General features: G+C 38.8%; 1 protein-coding gene across 4 annotated transcripts in view; it reads left to right on the top strand.

Annotated features, from left to right (window-relative positions):
• The window catches only part of ZNF385D (zinc finger protein 385D), a 620,384-nt gene that overhangs the window by 588,985 nt on the left and 7,582 nt on the right, over positions 1-23,817 (top strand). For all 4 annotated transcript variants that reach the window (XM_074945662.1, XM_074945663.1, XM_074945665.1 and 1 more), the window contains 3 exons: positions 19,399-19,629; positions 21,952-22,130; positions 23,454-23,555. In XM_074945662.1, coding sequence (XP_074801763.1) covers positions 19,399-19,629; positions 21,952-22,130; positions 23,454-23,555 — 512 coding nt within the window. The remainder of the gene's footprint in view (positions 1-19,398; positions 19,630-21,951; positions 22,131-23,453; positions 23,556-23,817) is intronic.

The following is a 23,817-nucleotide window of genomic DNA, read 5'->3' on the forward strand; positions in this document are numbered from 1 at the left end:
ATTCAAGATCCTCAAAAACACTACTAAAGCTATTCTGTAAACTTAGCTACATAGGGAAAAGAGAGAAAGCATAAACTGCTGCTATGAAGATGATTTTCCTTTAGACTCAGCTGCTCTCTTGCTCTGTCAAAGCCATCTGTGAGCTGTCATTTCTTTCTCAAGGTCCAGTCCCCATCTGATCTTTGAATTGATTGAATGAAATAATATAATTTTGCTTTTTCTTAATTATAAGGGGAGTTGGTAGCATCCTCTATATTTAGGTTCCCTAACATTTACCTGAATAGAAAATTGTTGTGACCTTTTTTTGAGATGGTCTAATACTTTCATTGTTTGCAGCAGGCCTTTGTTATAATTGGCACAGAGCTAAGTGCCGTATAAAATATACGTACACACACCATTCTGCTTTTGCTGAGATAGAAACTGTTAAAAATCACTATTTCCCTTTTCTTATGTTAATGCCACAAGAAAATGTTGGCAGCTGCCAATATAATAATTGACCACATGAACATTCTAAGGGAAGGCTCAGACTACCACCACACCAGTAGCAGCCTCTCTGCTGGGAACAGGTGGGAGCTGCCAGAGCAGTTCTGGTCAGGAGTGGGAGACAAGAGCCAGCATGTGGCCCACATCCCCACCTGGGGGCATCACAGGGTCAGGAATTTCTCCAGTTCCCAGGGTCTGGAAAAAAGGAGACAGGTTATGTTGCAGCCAGCCAGCCGTACCACACCTGGACCTAGTAGTCCCTTCTTGTAGTTAACCTGGTAACTGACTTGCTAGCAGGGTGTGCAGCAATGGTAAAGGTTCTGAGTTCAAAGCCTGATGATGGTGTACAGTAAAGGGGATTGTTACAGTTGTGTATAATAAAATTTGTTCTGACATTTTGGTTTTTTTAAAAAATGCGTAGAAATTGCTTTAAAAATGGTGAAAGAAATTTATTTAGGTTTTAAGGTCAAACACTTGAAAGTTAGGAAATGCCAGGTTTTGGTTGCCTGCACAACTTTAATTCTCCCACCCACACCCCATGCATATGCATTATGATACAATCATTAATTACATGACCCCATAGTATATTTCTGTAGGACACCTGCCTCATTCAGTGCACAGGATAGATGCACTGTGCTGGATGGGAGAGTAGGAGAAAGAAGTGGGGGATTAAGGTTACATGAGAAACTGTAAAACTTTTATTTCCTAGCTTTTAGATGCTTGACTTTGCGCCCTACATTTTTTCTTTTGACATTGTTTTTGGTTATATTTATAAATATTGATTGATCATTCTATCAGTAACATAGTAAATTGTTTTCATATGCATACTCTTCTTTAATAATTGTGTCCATATGAATCATGGTTTTTGAAACCAGGATTGTAGTAACTGAGGTTAATATTTGCAGATGTCATTAGAGATTTTGGGTATCTCAGATCCAACTAAAGCACCTGAAAGGGGTCTAGATTTTCAGTTCCTTAACATTAGCTGAGAACCAGGCCCATTTAAGGCATCTTAAGTTGGGCATCTTAAAATATGACATACCTAAAAGCACGTCACCTTTGAAAATCTTGGGCAGGAGTCTGTTTGAGATGTAAGAGCACACAGCAGAGATTTTCATATTAACTGCACAGATATTAATAGCAGAAGCTTTCCTCACAAGCTTTCTGCAAAGTCTCTTTCTTCATCAATCCCACAAGTGAGATGAAAGTCAATTTTCAGAACTTTCTAAATGGACCACCAAAAATATGTACAACTATTAGGTGGAGACAAGTGGAAAGTGGATGGAAAGGCTCCTTATCAAAGCGTCAAACTGTGGAGATAGGTTGACAGTCCAACAGAGACTCAGAGTTGTTGGGACGTGAAAGTAGTGACTCATTAAGTATTTATAGTAAAAGATAGGATATTACCTCTTCCCCTCCTGCCCCAACTATTCTCTGCGTAATTTACCTACCAAATATCTGGGAGTCTTCCATGTATAATTTCCAATGCCTATGTGCCAATGGAGAACTGTAAGTAGGTCACAAGCACCAATCTGCTATATGTTTTACTTAGAGTGCTCCCCAAGACAGATGTATGAAAGAATGTGCATATTTCTTCTCAATCACCCTGTCTTTCTGTAAAGAAAATGATACTGTTACAACAGATGCTTATATAGCTTCTGACAGTTCTCATGATAGAAACATTAGTTTGTTGCCAAAACCAGATTTACTAGCCTAATGCTCTCCTGTATAGGAAATCAGTTTTTGTAGAGGGAGTAACTTTAATTATTCCTGGACCAAGTACAGGGGGAATACCATGTGGTATTACACTTAAGAGGGTTGTCAGAAGTTAGTTCTCTGAGATTCTGGGTTCTGCTTGTAGTTAGTTTAATCTATTTTTAAATTCTAGGATTATAAATCTGTTGTAGAACTCAGTGTTCATACACTGGGTGTAGAAGAGGACACTGTGAAACTCTAGACTTGGTTAAAAATGGAAAAAGGCATAAACTCTCTTCTTAAAATATAGAGAGAGTTTTTGCAAATTGAAATTCAGTTCACTCATTCTTTCCTCTCTTATTTCACTTTTGATTAATGAAAACAATTTCTTTTCTCTTTTCTGCCACTGATGAATACTTCTCCGGACTTTTGGAGTATTATGGGGTTTTTTTTCTTTCTTTCTCTTGTCCTTGCAAGATTGAAATAGACAATATAGAGGATTCCTCCTCTGGTGCCTTCCCATCACATCCAGATGTTTTTTTCTTTCTAAATGGATCTACCTCATTGTAGTGCTATCCAATCCCTGCTACCGAGGTCTGAGATTCCCACATTTAAAAATGTCTCTAATGTGGGTTGTGTTTGTTTATTTTATTGAGAATGAATTTTGAAATCACTAATACCTTATGGCCCAGTTTGGGGCCCATTTTTTGTTCCTACACAAGGAGTATAAGGTGTCCCTTTTATATCCTTTTGCCATCTTCCTGCTTTGCAGATGTCGGTATAAGGTGGGGGAAAGTATCTTCTGCTTGCTTGCCCATGGATGGGTAGAGTGTGGGCAGATCCCTAGCTGTGCCATCATCCCCAGTGAACCAGCCAGTTCAGCTGTGCCAGTGTGTGCTGAGGGACAAACAATATGCCAGGTATAGGGCTGGTACAGGTACTTATCCCCACAGCTGGAGAACGCTGGGAGGCACATTTTGACTGAGTCAGATTCTTCTTCCTGACCTGCTCCTGGGGCACAGAACGGTGAACTGTCCCATTCAAGAGGCTTGTGGCAAAGCCATAGTTTAGCACTGTGGGAGAAAGTAGTCTTTTTAAGCCAGTCTTGTCAGCAATATATTGACACCAGTGATCAAGTATATCCACCTACATCTATTTGTTTTGCTGTTAGTTGAGATTTAACTTCCTACTTTCTCCTTATTATTTCATTGGACTTCCCATATGGACTCCCTATTCTTTGCCCTTGAGAAATTGCTCTGCTAAATTCAGCAATGACAGGCATCAGACTATTCTAAATGTACTTGGGGGGGGGGGGATTTCCCTACTTACCACTGCTCCAATTGTTTCCTCACATTAAAATCCCACCCTCTGTAGTGCAGCACTGAAAACTGCTGCTAGTGTACCCCATACTTCCTCCCATTGTCCCACCTACCCACCACCTGCTGCTGGCTCAGCTTCCCTCTGCACTGGACAGCACACTGCCTAAGGGACAGTGCAGGATGTGCCCTCACTTCATACCAGGAAACTCTTGTGTAACCCTTCTGCCCGTCAGAGTTGGCAGCAACGAGGGCCGGGTTCAGTATCTAGGGGTTCCATTCCAGTAACACAATGCAAAACCGGCTCGAGCCCCCACCCAGTGACCTGGGACAAATATATACCAATCCCCTGGGCGCCTCTAAGAGGCAATACTTCCCCTCTCGCAAGCACAGAGTCTGAGTGTACCAAAAGCCTTTTAATAACAGAGAGAAACAATGTGGCATTATGTTGGGGAAACACCACCAACAGGATTCATAACACAAACCATGAGCAAAAACACACCCCAAGCAAATTGGGCTGTGTCCTTTCCCTTTGGTTCTTGAGGCCAGCAACCCAAAAGTCACCCAAAGTCCCAAAAGTCCAACAACCCCAAAGTCCAGCAACCCAAAAGTCTCTGTCTCTGTCCTTGATGAGTCCAGAGTTCAAAAGTTCATCTGCAGAGTTTTAACCCCCCCAGCCTGTGTGGAAATGGGCGGGGGGGAGGAGAGTAAAGGGGCACCTTACATGCTCTGACGGCCGACTGCCCCACCTCTCCGTGGGTTTCTGCTGCAGCCTTCACCACCGGCCGCTCCTCTCCAGTAGTCGTCCAGTGAGCCACTCCGCCCCAGTAGCTGTCCTGTGAGCCACTCACCAATATATCTTCAGACCCCCCCTACTACTTAAAACAGTACTCAGTGACTGCAGCTCATAGTAGGGGAGCCCCAGTGCTGGTGCACTATTGGCCCAAAGTGAATTCAGCTCTGCAATCTGTAACGAGACTCCTAGTGGAATTAAATTAGCTCTGCTATTACACAGTGGAGAGAGGAGGCAGTGCAGTTGGCATTTAGGGCCCTCAGAAGGGAGCCCACACCACAAGGTACAAGTACCTGTCCCCAACCTCCCTCCATTCACTGAGTTTTGGAACCCATGTCCCTTGCCTAGCGAGTGCTACTTAGTTGATGGTGAGTCCCTCCATCATAACAAAAAGCCAAATACAGTTCCACTGTCCTTGATTCATATAATCAGGATAAAGAAAAGGAGTACTTGTGGCACCTTAGAGACTAACAAATTTATTTGAGCATAAGCTTTCGTGAGCTACAGCTCACTTCATCGGATGCATTCAGTGGAAAATACTGTGGGGAGATTTACATACACAGAGAACATGAAACAATGGGTGTTACCATACACACTGTAAGGAGAGTGATCAGGTAAGGTGAGCTATTACCAGCAGGAGAGCATGGGCGGGGGGAAACCTTTTGTAGTGATAATCAAGGTGGGCCATTTCCAGCAGTTGACAAGAACGTCTGAGGAACAGTGGGGGGGCGGGGAATAAACATGGGAAAATAGTTTTACGTTGTGTAATGATCCATCCACTCCGAGTCTTTATTCAAGCCTAAGTTAATTGTATCCAGTTGGCAAATTAATTCCAATTCAGCAGTCTCTCGTTGGAGTCTGTTTTTGAAGTTTTTTGGTTGAAGAATTGCCACTTTTGGGTCTGTAACCGAGTGACCAAAGAGATTGAAGTGTTCTCCGACTAGTTTTTGAATGTTATAATTCTTGACCTCTGATTTGTGTCCATTTATTCTTTTCGTAGAGACTGTCTGGTTCGGCCAATGTACATGGCAGAGGGGCATTGCTGGCACATGATGGCATATATCACATTGGTAGATGTGCAGGTGAACGAGCCTCTGATAGTGTGGCTGATGTGATTAGGCCCTATGATGGTGTCTCCTGAGTAGATATGTGGACACAGTTGGCAACGGGCTTTGTTGCAAGGATAGGTTCCTGGATTAGTGGTTCTGTTGCGTGGTGTGTTGTTGCTGGTGAGTATTTGCTTCAGGTTGGGGGCTGTCTGTAAGCAAGGACTGGCCTGTCTCCCAAGATCTGTGAGAGTGATGGGTTGTCCTTCAGGATACGTTGTAGATCCTTGATCATGCATTGGAGAGGTTTTAGTTGGGGGCTGAAGGTAATGGCTAGTGGTGTTCTGTTATTGAATTTGTTGGGCCTGTCCTGTAGTAGGTAACTTCTGGGTACTCTTCTGGCTCTGTCAATCAGGGTAATAACACTTTATTCTTCCTGTCCCAATAACAGAGAAACTGGGGATCCCACAGCAGCCAAAGTGACCATCTAGGCGGAGTGGGTGTGCCTATGCAAATGAGATCAGCCCCTGAAGTTCTTTTCCACAACCCGCCACAACTCACCACAAGCTGTCAGGGTAGAGCTCATCCTGATTCTGCTTACACTTGGAAGGAGTGGAACTCTGGGTAGGATTTTGCCTCTTGAGTTACAATCCTTCCTTGAGTCCTCCCTGGGATAGTGTGACTCTGCACTGCCCTCAGTATGGGCCTGTATGTAATTCATACAATCTGGCCTCTGTGTGGAGGTATGAATCTATGGAAACAAATGACTCTAACAGTCCAGACCCCCTTAATGTGCTGTTCCCTCTGTCAGTCAATCATTGTGCAATTTCAATTCATTTATCATGGAAGATAAAAGTACAATGATGATTGTATTTCTTTTGATTTAAAAGTATGGAAATGTATCTAGAAAATACATGCAGCTATTAGGCTCATGGCAGTTTGCTGATGTGACTCTTGGTGTTGTGAAGCTTGAGCATCCTAGATATGTAACATTCACATATGTTTGATGGTTTTGTGCCTTCTCTTCAAAGCTATGTTTTACATGATTAATCTTACTCTGCAGTCTCCAAAATAACAATGTAGCTACAGAAATTAAACCTTATACTTAACCTTATGCTTAACCTTCAAGCCAGAGTCAGAGTCCAAATGTTATTTTAGCAGGTCAGCTGAAACTACAATCAGCAAAATCCTCTCTACACTTGACTGTAAACACTTTAAGCTAACTCTTTGTCCTTTGTCCTGGTTTTAAATTGAATTTTTCACTACACAACTCTTATTAATTAAATGGCAACAGTAGCTTCAGCTGGCAATACTTTTTCTCCCTAAAGCTCCTTTAGCAGAGAACCTTTCATTCATAGTTTCTGAAAGCAGATTTTCTTCTGCCTCGCAGATGAGAAATCTGTGTGATAGGCCTGAAAGGACAGCTCCCAAGTCTACTGACAACCAGGAATTACTTAAAATATCTTGAGAATAAATTGATTCTCCTCCCGCATCTCTCTCCTTCTTCCTCTCCTTTTCCTTTTGTCTGTTTTGTAAGCAACATTTATCAGAAAGTTCCAAAATTCAGATACTGCCTCACGCTTTCCTCTCTTGCTCCTTGCCCTATGCCTTTTTACCCCCAGCTGTTGTGGTTACTGCCAGCTCCAGTCAATAAACCTCAATAGGAATGTAGTCCTTCCTTTTTTTGGTTAATCCTTTTCAACAGTGGTGACCTATGCATTCAACTGAAGGGACTGATGGTAAAATGTAATATAGATTTTATTCAAACTTATGCCTTGCTAATTGAAGAAACAGGCCATATTAGCACATAACAGAATCCAGCTGAACTACAGAAGTCCAAAAAGCTCTTGCATGCAGTTTTCTGTTTTCCTTTTCCTTAATCTCTTTCAAAACACTTTTAGTCATTGAACATTCAGTCATCTTTTTCTGCTTGCTTTTCTCATTGACTCACCAGCAAGACATGTCAACAGAGAACTTGGAGCCAAGGCATCAGTGAAAAGAGGGTTAAATGGAATTATTGGTTTCTTCATCCTTTGCTTCTGAGTCACAAACACTTGAGTACATCAAATTGATGTGGCTGGTCAGAGAACTGAATAGCAGGAGCTGGTCAAAATAGTGTAGTCAGCACTCTTCCAATTAAACACCAAAGATGTCTCTGGTACATAGGTGCTGTGGTGCTGCCACACCCCCTGGCTTGAGGCGGTTTCCATCAAATACAGGGTTTACAGTTTTGTTCAATGGCTCTCAGCACCCGCTCTATTCCAGCACCCCTGCTTTGGTATCTGGTTTCCATGGCCAGAAGTTGAGAGCAGTGGAAAGGCAACCTGCTGGTCCTGGAGAAGTCTCTCAACAGTGTTCCTTCCATCTGTCTAAGGAGTAGTATTTAGGGGTTTCAAGGAAAGCCCCACCTTATCCACCTCAGGCTGAAGGATGGTAGCCACAATGCAGGCCTCAACAAAGGGAAGAAAAAAGTATAGGCATAACGGAGTTTTATTAGGGCTTCAGTGAAGTGGGGAGAATGCCCAGTGATTAAAAGTGAAGCCAGAAGAGTCACCTCAGCAGTGATCTTCAAATGCTGTGCTGGTTTAAATAGAAATAATTCTGTTTCTTGTCCAGAGCACTGACCTCCTCCACTATGGCACGTTCAATAGCCTCCATCATGTACAATATCACATTAATGTTTTTAAATATCATATAAGTCAATAGTTAGTCAAAAGTGATACTTAACTGAAAGAAGTACATGTCTAATTCTGTTACTGTACACTGAGGAACACACACAAAAAATCCTTCATTTGATTATTAAAATCTTTTTGGACAAAAATAAGGTCTGACACAGGCAGCTGAATTTCTTAAATTATCCATTTTTAAATTAATTTTGACTCATACACTGACCAGCTACTTATAACTTCTCAGAAAAATTATTCTTTACTTGAAGAGTGAGTGCATTTGTCAAGGGGCAGTTAGACTGCATTCTTCATACATAGGAAAGTGAGTGAATCCCTGCTTTAAGTGCAAAACACATCTCAGCCTTAACTGCGAAACAGAAACTAGAGATTCTATAACATTTGTGACATACCAGGGTACAGATCAGACTAATGAGGAGCTGTGTCACACCTACCCTGTAACCTGGGTGCCTTTACAATGCCTTGCTGCTCACAAACAGCCTTCAGCACATAAGTCATTCCCAGCTATGTTTGTGTGTGTGCTGCAGCTCGCCAGCCACACCTTGGCTCTTACCAGCTATAAAAATTACCACAGGGTGACCCCCAATACACTACCGGTCCCAATCCCTCAGAAATGTATGTCCTGGATAGTACGACTATATTAAGTCCATTATTCCTTTAAGGGAATAATATGCACACAACTTGTTACCCCAAATGGAGTTACCCAGGCACTTCAACTTAAACACACTGGATTAGGTAAAACAAAAAATACATTTATTAACTACAAAGAGAAAGATTTCAAGTGAGTGCAATTAATGAGGCATACAAGTCAGAAAGGGTTACAAGAAAAATAAAGATAAAATGCTTACCGATGCCTAACTTAACAAACTCTATTAGATTCAAAGCAAAGTTTTCTCACCATATTCTGTCAGCAGTCTTACTGACCAAACTCTCCAAACTGACCAAACTCTTCCTCCAGAGTCTGACGACTGCTTCCTTTGTCTCTTCCAGTGCAGTAAAAGCTAATAGGGAGGGAGGGAGAGAAGTGGGGGGGGTCCTTTGGGGTGTTTGTCCCTCCATTTTATAGTTTCAGTCCCCAAATTGAAAAACATTTTCAGCCAAAGAGTCTATGTGGAAGGATAATCGCTGCTAGGTTTTTTCACCTCTTTGAACTTCCTTTGTTTCCCTTTCTGATTGATGACTCTCTTTACTGAGTAAATGCAAATTATGCAGAGCACACATTCCTTTGTTTAGGACAGTCCTGATATCTGCCTGGACAGGGCTGTGGGGTTGAAACATGTTAATAATATCATATAGGGGAATCTTATAACTTTACATACAACGTTACCAGTCATGTTTTACCAGGACAATATTGACTGGCAAACTGTGAGTTTTCAAATGATGCCTTACAAGGCATACTTTGTAGAAAGATTATTACAGTAGCGTGTAGGGTGTGAACACGGGTATATTCTGTCACAACACTAGACTACAAGACTGTGTGTGTGAGAGAGAGAGAGAGAGAGCATTTGGAGCCAAAATGTTCAAACTTGGGTGCAAAAATTAGGCTTCTAAATCCATTTTTAGTCATATGGACAATTGTCCTGATTTTCAGAGATGGTGGTGATCACTCACAGTTCCCAACAAGTTCGAACTGAAAGCAATGAGAGCTGCAGGGGTCAGCACCTTTGAACACCAGGCTACTTATTGAAGGCCCTGACCCAGTGAAGCACATACTTAACTTTAATCATGTGAGTAGTTTCAATGAAGTCACTCAAGTTTGAAAATATTAGCCTACATATGTTTGTGAGAAGGCAGTTTTGTTTTTATATACTTTTCTGTTGCGTTAATAGATGCAAATAGTATCTCATAAATGAATATAACTACTAGAGAGAACACTAAGAGTGGGATTTTCAAAGCAACCAAGTTAGGTCCCATTGAATTTCACTGGGGTCTGGACAACGAACTCCCTTCGTCTCCTCTCGAAACCCGGGTCTCAAGCACCATAAGCAGTCTGCTACAAGATGAGTTTCAGATAAAATGAAACCAACAATGGAATCAATAACTTCTGAAGTAGCGGAATGTGAGCACTGTAATACTTCTAGTTATTATGATGCACTAAATTAACTAATATAGAATTACTTTTAGCTTAAAAATATTTGAACGTACAGTATATTTGGCCAAATCCTCAATCCATTGAAATCAATGGCAAAATTTCCACTGACTTAAATGGGAGCTTGTTTTGGTTGTTTATGCACACGTTAAACTGGATATTTAACATGCAAGCCATCTGAGATGGTGGGAGAAAAAATAAGCCCATTAACAGTTATGATTTGTTTTAAACAAAAAGAACATCTTCCTCGGGGAGGGAGGGGGGAAGGGAGTGAATGTACAGTTTAAGAATGAAGAACTCTTAGGTTTAGTAGTAAGAATTGATGGGTGAGACTCACATTCTCAGAGAGCAGGAGGGAAAATGAACTAACTATAATTTCTGTGTCCTTAATCTAAAGAAAATTCATGAGGTGCTTATTTGGGATATAAAATTAATCCTGCTTACTTAAAAGGATCTTGATAACTCACTTGTGGTTTCTTACTTGAATTATGAGGTCTGTGCCTTATGGAATAAATTCATACTCACAGATGCTTTTTATGTATTATCTGGTTTTGTTTTTATTATGAAAATAAATCTGTGATTTTTCGAGTGCTCAGGTCTTGTCTTTTATAGATTTTTCTCTAGGTACTTACACTATTAGTATATTAAGATGAGACCATCAGTCCATTGTGAAACCTGACGTGTTTCCTTTTATTTGCTGCTGACGTCCCATTCCGCACAATATTAGTAATCTCTTTCTATGCCAAAGCCAAACAGTGACAGTTGCAATAATGAATATTTGCTACAGGCATTGGTATGAAAATAACACAGCGCTGCAAGCCAGCGTCACCAGAAACAATTCTTTCACGTTTGCACTTTGAATGAATTTCAGGCTTGATTTTAGGTTATATATTATTGAAATAGCTCTTAAAGGGTTGTAATAATACATTGTTAATAGATGCTAATTCGGACTTCAAGCAATTGTCAATTAAAATGACTGATTGCTGGCGTTTAAAATCCTTTATATGTTTAATGCAGCTCCCTGTATTGAGGGCACCAATTTGCATGGAGAGAGCAGAAACTTAATATATTCAAAGATCTGAATATTGGTTAACTTGGAAGAATGGTGGGAAGGGGATTTTAGTTTCCTCTTTTTAAACTGACTTGACAGATTTTAGTAAGTTTCTACCTTAATCCTTTACAGATCATTCTAAAGTCTACATGAGTATAGTTGTCTTTTCGCTTTAGACTTTGCATGACTTTTGACTGTAAACTAAAGTGTACTTTGAATAGTTTTCCCTTTTATTGGTTTTCACATTATTAATAAAATTGTATAAATGGAATGTATGTTTTATAAGAGGGCAACTTATTAACAGGTGTATGAGTAAGACATATGGAGTGCGCATTGGTGTTTGCTATATGTCACACAGCATGCTGGTGGCATTTGGCTTGTTTAGTTAAATGTGTGTATAGGTTCTTGCTTTGAAGCATATATATTAAAATGAACTCAAATAGAGTAAGAGTTGACAGTATTTCCTTTTTCAGTTCAAGCTAATTACATGGTGAAATGCAAATCAACAAACATATAGGAGGTCAGATATTCAGGCAGAGTTAAAACTGTAGATATTTCACTAGGAGGGAGGTGAAGCAGTGGAATGGGTTACCCAGGAGGTGGTGGAATCTTCATCCTTAGAGGTTTTTAAGGCCCGGCTTGAGAAAGCCCTGGCGGGGATGATTTAGTTGTGGTTGGTCCTGCTTTGAGCAGGGGGTTGGACTAGATGACCTCCTGACATCTCTTCCAACCCTAATCTTCCATGATTCTATGATTTAAGCATTTCCGTGCAGAGAATATGCCTTAAGAAATGTTGTTCTATGTAAGTTTTGTTTTTTCTGCTACTATATGATGTATCTGACTTTCTTTAAACCAATAAAAAGCATTGCCTAGTACCACTGTCTCACAGTTTTGGGATGACAACACTGAAGTTTTAAAGTAGTGGGAAGCATTGATGAGAATAGTTTTTAATTAGAATAATTTTGCTGCAGTAGTATTCAATAGAAGGAAAGCCAACATCAACACTTGAAGGATGAACAGGCTGGTAAATATTCATCACCTACATCGCCCACAAATACCACCAAAATACAGCACATATTTATAAGTTCTAAGCACTCCTAAGAGGCAGGATGTAATATCATTCTCAAAAGAACTGCATCCTGGAACGTGTCTTACCCAGGAGGTCACCCACATGAGTATCATTATTCAGTGGTGAAATTGAAAGAAAAATATGGCAGCTCTCAGACCAACCAAGTGTTACGGCTTGTAGCATAATACATTGTCCTGGTCATGGTCTAAGCAGAACATTTTTTCCCTCGATGATATTGGATGTGGGCATCAACTTAATGTGCTTAAGGAGAAGTAGAATCCTGTGTCGTAGGATATGACACCAGCTACCTTGCTTGGCGCTAATTTTTTTAAGCAAGTTACCAAGGCTATTTCAAAAGAAAACTATGTATTTTAGACACCCATGAATTTCCCAAGAAAAATTTGAACAAGGTCTTTTTTTGGGTCTGTCCATAAAATTGTGCTTTACTAGGTGCTCTTTTCCCATCCCAGAAAAGCAGTAAACCAAAGTATGTCACAGGTGTGTAAACCCAAGAAGTTTTGATACTGATTTTCTGGAAATAATAAAGACAGAGCATGTATAGAGGAAATATATCTGTCTATCTATTATGTCCCCATACATTGAGATCTATGAGGCCAGTAGCACCTGTTTTACCTATGCAATAAGTGGCACCATAAAAAGGTTACGAATGGGGAGAATTGTGACATGAGAAGTTGCATGCTTCATTTTCTCCTTCCCTTCTTCACTCTCATCCTTTTTCTTTTGAACAGCTCATTTCTGAGTTTTCCCATTGTAATATAAGAGGGAAGCCACTCCTCCATTTCTCTCCCTGCTTGTTATCCTTTGGAATTGATGTGCACACTGCAGTGTCCTTGGTTAAAATATGAGTCTTTAGGATGGGGGAATGAGCAGACACACACACATTTTTCCAAACAATATGATAGTTACATTCATAGCTATAATATTAAGGTTAATATTTTAAATACTTTAGAGTCAGAAAATGCAAAATGTAGGGCCTAATCCTTACAACTGTGAAAACTGGGAGTATTGCTTACTGCTGGCCATAGTCAGACTGATGTCAATGTAACTATGCTCACTTAAAACAGAAAACAAAAAGCCTTCACTGGATAGTAAGTCTTTGCAGGATCTGTCTAAAGTTATATTAACCTTCACACGTTACAATGCACACATAGCAGTTTTGCTTCCTGATATATTTGCTCAGCTCTCATTTAAGTTATTTAGAGCTGTGATTGCATCACTGAGCCCAAAATTACACCCATTGTATATTAAAGTTCACAATTAACAGGATAATTAGTCCAACAAAATGTGCCATATAAGCAGTGTAAATGAAATAAGGTGGCAACTAGAACCTTAACATTTGCATTTCTTGATATTTCAGCTTTTAAAAATGTAACTTTACTGTTACATGAATTGAGGATTGTTTAGTTAATTTATCTTATGTAAGAAGGAAAGGAATGGGATTGAGAGCCTGATCTCAAGCCTTTTGAAGTGAATTGGAGTCTTTCTGTTGACTTCATTGACATTCATGTATATGTGTACTTTAATCAGCATTAAAATAGCAACTACTTCTACAGAGAGAACGGCAGATTTGAGTCATGAAAGTGGCCAAAATGAGGGCTGCCGTGAACCTCTGAGGCGAGAAAATCCGCCAATAAGTGCAGGACCCACCAAGGCAGAGGAGGAACTTTGTCACAGTAAATATGTATTGATAAACATAGTGAAATATGTATTTACCCTGTTCCATAAGTCCATAAATAGAGTAACACTAAAACTATTTAAAAAATTGCAAAACCCTTTTCTTTAAAAAAAAAAAGAAGTACAATCCCTTTTGATTTTTTTAACTTGATCTGAAGACTAGAACTCAGTGAAGACTAACTAGCTGAAAAGCTTAAACTTTTATACTTGAGCCATTTTTTTCAGTTAACTTGAATGTGTATAAAAACCTCCGAAACAAAACAAAACTAGCACACGCCACCACCACCACCACAAACATTTACAGCAGGAAAAGGTAACTTTTATCACCCTTTAATAGCACAAAAATGGGCAAATAGATTTTATTCAAACATTCCAAAAATATTCATCTTTACATTTGAAAACAGAGACTATAATTGAGATCTCAATGTAACCCTATAAAAGCATCCTGTAGCCATGTAAAAGCAGAGATACTATGCTATAAGACTATTTTAGATTTATTTCTGGCCTGACTGAAACCAGAGCCTGCTTCTGAAGTTTTTACAGCCTACTGATTAGACCTAAGACATTCAAATAACCTTTGAATACCCAGTTGCAATTTTGTATATGTAACCAAATCTTTCCACCTTTTGGAGCTTACCCATAATTAGACTGAAGGTACACAAAAGAGCCAAACTGCTTGTGTCATTGTTTACAAATTTGGGAACGGCTCCTGAAATGGAACTACATGTAATATGCACTATGGTATAATATACATATGTTGTAGGGGTGTTCCTTCTATACCCTGTGTAGGAGGGTATCTGTATATATGAAACTACTTTCCAGCTTTTGGAATGGCTCATTCCTTGTACACAAATAAGGTGTCACCCAAGTTACATTTTTTCTCTATGCACATGCATTCAAAACACTGGTGCTAAATATATCATACTATATATATATATATATATATATATATATATAATACTTCTTAATTTACTTAGTAGGGCTGTCAATCGCAGTTAACTCACGTGATTAACTAAAAACATTAATTGTGATTTAAAAAAAAATCACGATTAATCACCCTTATAACAATAGAATACCAATAGAAATTTATTAAATATTTTTGGATGTTTTTCTGTATTTTAATATTGATTTCAATTACAACACAGAATACAAAGTGCAGAGTGCTCACTTTGTATTATTATTTTTTATTTCAAATATTTGCACTGTAAACATGATAAACAAAAGAAATGGTATTTTTCAATTCACCTCATATAAGTACTGAATTACAATCTCTTTACCGTGAAAGTGTAACTTACAAATGCAGAATTTTGGTTGGTTCCATAACTGCACTCAAAATCAAAACAATGTAAAACTTTAGAGCCTACAAGTCCACACCGTCCTACTTCTTATTCTGCCAATCACTAAGACAAACAAGTTTGTTTACATTGACGGGGGATACTGCTGCCTGCTTCTTATTTACAATATCACCTGAAAGTGAGAAGAAGCACTTTTTTAGCCAGCATCGAACGGTATTTACATGCAAGATATGCTAAACATTTGTATGCCCCTTCCATGTTTCAGCCACCATTCCAGAGGACATGCTTCCATGCTGATGATGCTCATTAAAAAAATAAACTGTACTCCTTGCGGGGAAAATTGTATGTCTCCTGCTCTGGTTTACTTGCATTCTGCATATATTTCATGTTATAGCAGTCTCGGATGATGATCCAGGACATGTTCATTTTAAGAACACTTTCACAGCAGATTTGACAAAACGCAAAGTAGATACCGACGTGGATTTCTAAAAATAGCTACAGCACTTGACCCAAGGTTTAAGAATCTGAAGTGCCGTCCAAAATCTGAGAGGGACGAGGTGTGGAGCATGCTTTTAGAAGTCTTAAAAGAGCAACACTCTGATGCGGAAACTACAGAACCCAAACCACCAAAAAAGAAAATCAACCTTCTGATGGTGGTATCTGACTCAGATGATGAAAATCAACATGCGTCAGTCTACACTTTTGCTTTGCATTGTTATCAAGCAGATTCCAGCAGCAGCATGGATGCATGCCTCTGGGATGGTGGTTGAAGCATGAAGGGACATATGACTCTTCAGCACATGTGGCACGTAAATATCTTTCAGTGCCAGCTACAACAATGCCATGTGAATGCCTGTTCTCACTTTCAGGTGACATTGTAAACAAGAAGCAGGCAGCATTATCTCCTGCAAAGTGTAACCAACCTTGTTTGTCTGAATGATGGGCTGACCAAGAAGTAGGACTGACTGGACTTGTAGGCTCTAAAGTTTTACATTGTTTTATTTTTAATGCAGTTTTTTTGTACATAATTCTACATTTGTAAGATCAACTTTCATGATAAAGAGATTGCACTACAGTACTTGTATTAGGTGAATTGAAAAATACATGTTTTTAGTTTTTACAGTGCAAATATTTGTAATAAAAAATAAAGTGAGCATTATGTACTTTGTATTCTGTGTTGTAATTTAATTAATATATCTGAAAATGAAGTAAACATCCAAAAGTATTTAAAATAAATGATATTCTATTGTTGTTTAATAGCACGATTAATTTTGGTACTTAGCATTTTAAAATCTTATTTCTAATATAAACTAAAATTTGAAAACATTAAGCCATGTTAACACAATGAATTAAAGAACTGGAAGAAGGTAAGAAGAAAGGAGAAAGCTTTAAGACAAGAGGAGGCTATTTACTCTCTCCTTACTTACCACTCCCTGTACCTTCTCTGGGACTACAAGAGTGACTGCTTTCAATATACTATATGATTATATCTCCTGCCTCTAATGGCAAATTTTTGTTTCAACTCTAGTGTTGTTAAATTTGATTGTCTCCCTGCATGGACAGGTGACTTACACTTTAATCATGCTGAAACTATTAGAATAAAAATCCAAAATGGAGAGAGAAAGGAGAGAAGATTAATACATTCATAGAGATTACAGATGAATAGGACCATCTAGTCCACTAGATTGCTAATGCAGGAGTGTCCCCTACAATACATCTTTATTCCATCTAGTTTTAAAAATTCCAAGAAATAATGCCTGTACTCCATCCCTTGCAAAACTAACCCCCTGGCTCAATGTCCTTATTAAGGACGTTTTCTTGATGTGTAGTCTGTTTCATTCCATGACACATGTTAATACATCCTCCAGGGGTGAAAGTAACATAAAAGTCTTACCAGTACAGGGGCCCGTTCCGGGTCCCCAGATGGGGTGGGGCCTCGGGCGGAAGGGGTGGGTCTGGTGGTCAGCCTCCCCCAGCCAGCCCTTCCACACCACCCGGGGCTCCGGTGGTGATTTAGAGGGCCTGCTGTGGTAGTTGTGGTGGCAGCCGGGAGCCCCGGGCCCTTTTAAATCACTGGGCCCCGAGGCAGCTGCCCCTTTTGCTCCCCTCTCTCGGTGACTCTCAGTGGGGCAAAAGGGGCAGCGACATTAGCGCTTTAATGTCAGATGGGTATGGGCCATACCGGCAGCCACTTCTTACCGGTATGCCATACTGGCCCACTTTCACCTCTGACATCCTCACACCATCCTTAACCATTCCTCCCCTGTGTTTGTGTTTCTGTTGTTAAAATACTCATTGACAGTTATTGTTCAATTACTTTGTGTGTTGCCAAGGTTTTTTTTACACGTTTTCTCATAAATCAGTCTCTTTGCCCCCTTAATCATATATATATATTTTTGCTCTTCTTTAAATTCACTATAATTTGTTCATGCATTTCAGATGTGTGAAGGACCATAAACTAAAGTATTTTAAGCACTGTTGCACCATGGATATATCGGGCCAGATTCTGCCGTCCTTACTCATGCTAGGTACTCATTCCAGGAGCAGTCTCAATGAAGTCAAAAGGGCTTCTAATGGAGGAAGGTGCTACCCAACATAAGTAAATATAGCTAAGTCTGACTATTGGGCACCAATTCAGCAACCATGCCTGGAAAAGCACTTTCAGGAAAGCACTTAGGCACAAACTTAATTTTAAGCACATATCTAAGTTCTGCTGAAGTTAAGCACATGCTGATGTGTTTTTCTGATTCAAGGCCATGGAGAGGAACTAGCCCCGCCCTGTTCCATGATCTGTTATGCAATCTACAAATGGCTTTGCCTTGTTTTGCCGCCATATTTTACTTCAATGTCATTTCTTATTTGTGGTCCAGCTTGATCCTTATATATTATAATAACAAGCTTGTTACCAAAGTCATACAGTATTTCATGGCTAGGATGTAATTGGAGGGCTTTTTTCATCGCGACAGTAGGATGTAATCGGGTTATATTTTAAAACTGTAAAATCACAGTCACAAAATAACTATTTCAGAATGTAAATAACAAATCCCACCTTTTACATTATTTTAACCCTTAGGACTGCAAATGGACTAAAGTCAACTGTGTTCTGATTGGCTGGGCTATCTCTAATGTCTCAATTCTACCATTTCACTGGCTATAATCATTTGTAAATCAAAGTCTAGGTTTTTTAAACATTATCTGCCACCTTTTACTCCAGTGGTAAATTGTTTCAATAATACTCAAAATCTCATTGTAAAAAATAAATATACAGGAGGTTATATGGACACTTTGTATATGAGTTTAATAAATACATTTTTTCTTGTGATAGTCTTCAAAAATATATCAGTAAAGGAAAAATATAAAACAACACATCTCTGCGTTCTGATGCCATCACAAAATACTCTAATTGAGTTTTATTTCATTATCATAATGATGTCTACAGAATACATGTTGATTGTATCTTTAATTTTAGTTTATTTTATTTGTAATTGAGGGAAAGGAGTCTCTAGATGAGGATAGGTGCTTCTTTATATGGGAAATTTCTAAATAATTAAAAACATATGTGTCGCGTTGTGTACGATAGTTATACACACATTTTTTCTAAACAAATTGAGTGTGTTTCTACAGCTCTATGAAAAATATAAAACCCTGTAAGTAATTACTGTTATTAATCTATGATCTTTGGCTAAGATCAAGAGTAATATCAGTGTAATATTTTGTCTTTATCTGACTCATTTCAGAACCACACATTTTTTTAAAAATAGTAGAGAACATTAAAAGATGATAATAACACATAGAAGTTATGGAACTTTATCAAGCTCAAAGGACTGTGTACAAATATTAACTGTCTAATTTACTAATAAATGATGTGACCTCTTTTAAGGGATTAGCCTTCATGTGTTGGGGAATGGTGTCAATGGTCTAATATGCCTTTTCAGTTTAAGAAATTTGTACCCAGTAAGTGTTTGTATTATACAGGGGGACAGTTTGTGTGGTGTTTCAATATAGCACTGTATTTTGCAAATGTACTCTAGTAATAAGAAAAAGGTCACATTCAGTTGATTATCATTAGTCAAAGTTTTGCCGAAATATTACGCATCTCTTTGTAGGTGCAACATTAACATTCCCAGTGAAAAAGGTCAGTACGTTTATTATGTTTCCATCTCCTTCTTATTTTGACTGCAGATCTTACCACTGGGACACCAGCAATATCAACAACAACAGTGGAAATTCGGAAAAGCAGTGTGATGACAACAGAGATCACCTCTAAAGTGGAAAAAATCCCCACAACAGCCACTAGCAGCAACACATACCCTTCCGTGGAGACCGAGGAAGAAAAGGCAAAAAGGCTGCTTTACTGTTCACTATGCAAGGTTGCTGTCAACTCCACCTCGCAGCTGGAGGCGCACAACAGTGGTGAGATGTAGCAGTTTCTTTTCTGTCTCAAGAGCTCTGCAATTATCTTCCTCTGAATAGATTAGATCTCTTGCCGCAGGGGACAAAGGGGTGGCAGAAAACTGGCAATTACATGGAATTCATTAACTATTAAAGCATAAAGATGACAAGCAAAGAATCTTTCATAAGGGGAAAAAAGGAAGTCTAGTGCCTGCAAGTTACCAGTTTTCTTAAATTTCACTTTTTATTGATTCCAAACATTATGGTGCTAAGTAACAGCTTATACTCTGTTACTCTGACTGCCAGAAGCTAGAACTAGACGACAGGACATGGATCACGGGATAATTGCCCTGTTCTGTTCATTCCCTCTGAAGCAGTTAGCACTTGCCGGTGTCAGAAGACAGGATACTGGGCTAGCTGGACCATTGGTCTGATCCAGTATGGCCGTTCTTACCTTTGGTGGTCAGAATTTGCATACTTTCATTTATGTCAAATAGCAAAGAGAATAGTTTGGTATAAAATATAACAAATTATACTGAAATAGAGGGCATCAGCCAATCAAAATGCAAAGATCGGAGATCAAATTTCTTGCTGAGCAATAATTTTTGGTAACCATACAAAATAAAAAAAAAATTCCTGCACTAATTGGCTGATGATGGCTACTGCTTGGCAACTAGTGACCATCTTTCCCATAGATTTAACGCTTTCTTGCCACTGGTGTTAGTAGTGTTGGAGAGCCTTGGTGTAGACAGGCCATCATCTGTTGCTACCATGTTAAACACTATTTCTATTCGACTTGTTGTGAGCAGGTTTAAGGATTCTGGTGTCAGCAGCCAGAATCTTGTCTGTAATAGAGCTCCCAACATTGCTAGCATCAGTGGGACATTTTGAAAGCATTCCCTAATGTAGACAAGGCTGGAAAATCAAGACCTTAGAAGATAGCCAAGAATAGACTTGAAGAAGAGAGAGAAAGCTAAACTTAAAGCCTGAAACATAACATAGCGATCGAGATTACTCAGTGTTGACCTATGAGCTTGTCTAATGTCTCATGAGTGATCTTAAGCTTGCTATAAGTAGAATGACACTATAGGGATATAGTATTGACAGGTGTGTATTTCGTACTAATTTGGAAGACACAGGTAGGCAAGTAGGTAAACATAAGTGATGGGGTTATTAGGCTAAAGGCCTTATTGTATTAGCATGAGACTCTGTGGGATTAGTTAGGGTAAAGACTGGGTTTTAGCTGAAATATTATAGGCCTAAAATGATGAAAGGTCTTAAATTGAAATCCAAAAAAGATAACCTTGGCATGGTGCAATGTTCATTTAAACTGAAAAGAATGTGCTGATTTATTGTTTCCGATGGCGAAAAGAAGTTTGAGTGGTTTTAAATATTATGGGCCAGATCTTCAACTAGTTTAGATTGGTATGGCTCCATTGAAGTCAATGTAATTATATCAATTCAACATCAGATCAAGATCCAACCTTGTGTATTTATCGCAATAGAAAGTCAAAAAATCTTCAAAATTTAGGTTACTAGGCTGCTAAAGTATATCTATGTGTGTATATTAATTTTGAATAAAGATTGTCACATTATTATTCACATTGAATAGTGGCTTAAACCATGAGTGGGCGGATTAAAATCAGTTAGGTAAGGTGTTATTTAACATGAGTAAAGATATAACAATCAGACCCTTTATTATTGATTTTTGTCTATATTTTTTGTTAGTAACAAACGTGAGCAATGTCCATATTTCTCTTTATGTTTTGGTTTCTGTCGCAGGCCCTTAAGATCCTTAGATTGCTGCCTGGAACTTGTGCTCTGTCTGAGTTATTTATTTTTTTGGAACCTCCAGGATCTGGGAACTGATTGTTTAATTGCAGATTCAAGTTTCTGCTTCTTAAAATGTACTGTTTATCACCCTCATCACAGAAGCCTACAAATCACTTGCAACAACATCTTCAATAGCTAAATCACAGTTCATGTCTTATTAGCCGCGGGCATTAGTGAAAGAAGTCACACCTATTTAACTTCACCTCAGGACATCCTGAGCATGCCGTTACTGGTTGGGGGTAGCTGCTTGTTCCTGTTTTGTTGCCTAGATAGGTGCATTTAATAATTAAATTCCAGGTAGTGATGATATATGAAATGTGAAATATCGTTACTCTGTTATCCTACTGATATAGGCAATATGGACATGTTCCAAAGAAAACACATTGGCCAAAACTGAGATTTTATAGATAGATAGATAGATATAGATATATAATATGTATTTAAAAGTTGAAATAATAAAATGCAATCAACTTACCCAAAATATCTGTTTCCTATTTGGAATCTCTCCAGGGACTAAGCACAAAACTATGTTGGAAGCTCGGAATGGAAGTGGAACTATTAAAGCCTTTCCCCGGGCAGGCGTCAAAGGCAAGGGACCTGTTAATAAAGGAAACACAGGCCTACAAAACAAAACATTTCACTGTGAAATTTGTGATGTGCACGTAAACTCTGAGACACAACTTAAACAGGTACTTAAACAGCTTGGACAACGCTGAATCCTTGACTCTGCCTTGTTTTCATAATGGTGAAGTACCCGCGCATTTAGCATGTGTCAATGTGATGAGAATTCACATCTAAATGGAGCTTGCTGCTTTTGCCCTTTGTACTTGGGCTTGTGTTCTGTGTGTTTGTTTTCGGTATGATTTTCCATCGGATAAAGTACAATTCCTCAAAAACTGCTGATTATATATATATATTTTAAAACTGTTATAGAATCTTTCTCTAAACTACAATGTTACAAGTGTTTTTAGACTACCATTATTGTCATGGCTTAATAAACCATGTCATTTTGTGTGCTGTGTGATATTTGTATTCACGAGAATGTAGGTGTGTGTGGAGAGAGTCTTTTTATAGAACGTTGAAAAACCTTCTGAGCAGTGTGGGCTGTTTTTATCAGTGTTCCTCTGCAGCCAATAAGCCTCACCTCTAAATTGCAACTACTCTTAAGTTAGAGTCAATCATTCTCTCTCAGATGAACAAAGCCATTGTTCTGGAAAACACTTAGTTACTTTATGTGCCTTTTGGAATTGAAAACTTGTTAAGAAAATACTTAACAAGAGATAAATACTCTGATGGACTACATTTGTATCTGTCTTACACTTTCAGGAAAAAAAGTTCCTTTCCTTGTTTATCTTTCCTGCAATAACTCGTTTCAGAAAAAAAAAAGTTCTAGAAAAAAACAATTCTTAGCATCTAATGCTCCATAAAATCTGTACAGAAAATTACTGTACATTCTAATAGATTTTATGTATAGGCTCTGCATTAATATGGTTTTATTTTTAATTGACGACCACTCAGCATTCTGTGTGGCAGTCTTTCAGGTGAAATCTTGAAAGCTCCTGTCTGTCCTACATGGACGTTAAAAGTCTCATGGTACTTTGTTTCTTGGTAGGGGATGCCCCTGGGTTCTCCCATCTCTGCTGTGCAGCAGTTGGCTGCATTTCACAGATGCTTTAAAGTGGTATTTTTCAAAAATCCTAAACTTTGCTCTCATGAAGTCAGCAGTGCTAAAACTCCCACTTGACTTCAATAGGAGTAGACTAAGACCATGGCTGGGTACTTTTGAAAATGTCGCCCAAATACATGAAGCAGTAAAAGCTCCTTCAAGTTGAAATACATCTAAATGGTTATTAATTATTGCTTTGTTTTATTTTAATCACATCAATACTATTGTGGACAGCAATAGTCTTCAGGACTGGAGTATGCCTGTCGAAAGGCAGGAGTTGAAGTGAACTATTAATAATGTGATATTGATTGAAAGAAGGTAATTTGTAATATCCCTTTTTTAACAGCACATAAGTAGTAGAAGGCACAAAGATCGAGCTGCTGGGAAACCCCCTAAACCTAAATATAGTCCTTACAACAAACTCCAAAAGGGAGCACATCCGCTTGGGGTAAGCAAATAATTTTCTCTTCCATGATGTCCTACTGAGAAGGATTTTCAGAAAACATCACGGGGAAAAATGTGCAAAAGTTGAATGACGGAGTGGATTCCAGGGTGTGCGCATGCTGCGGGATGTAGCACAGAATCTAGGTTTGAGCATATTCCTAAATCTGTTGCTTACATCCCTTGGGGCAGCTCAGATGCATCCTAGAGGTGAGGAATGTCAGTTCTCAGTAGTAGATGGAGGTGGAAAGTAGGAAGTGATAGTTCAC

The sequence above is a fragment of the Natator depressus genome, chromosome 2 (assembly GCF_965152275.1).
Source record: "Natator depressus isolate rNatDep1 chromosome 2, rNatDep2.hap1, whole genome shotgun sequence".
In the NCBI taxonomy this organism is placed as follows: Eukaryota; Metazoa; Chordata; order Testudines; family Cheloniidae; genus Natator; species Natator depressus.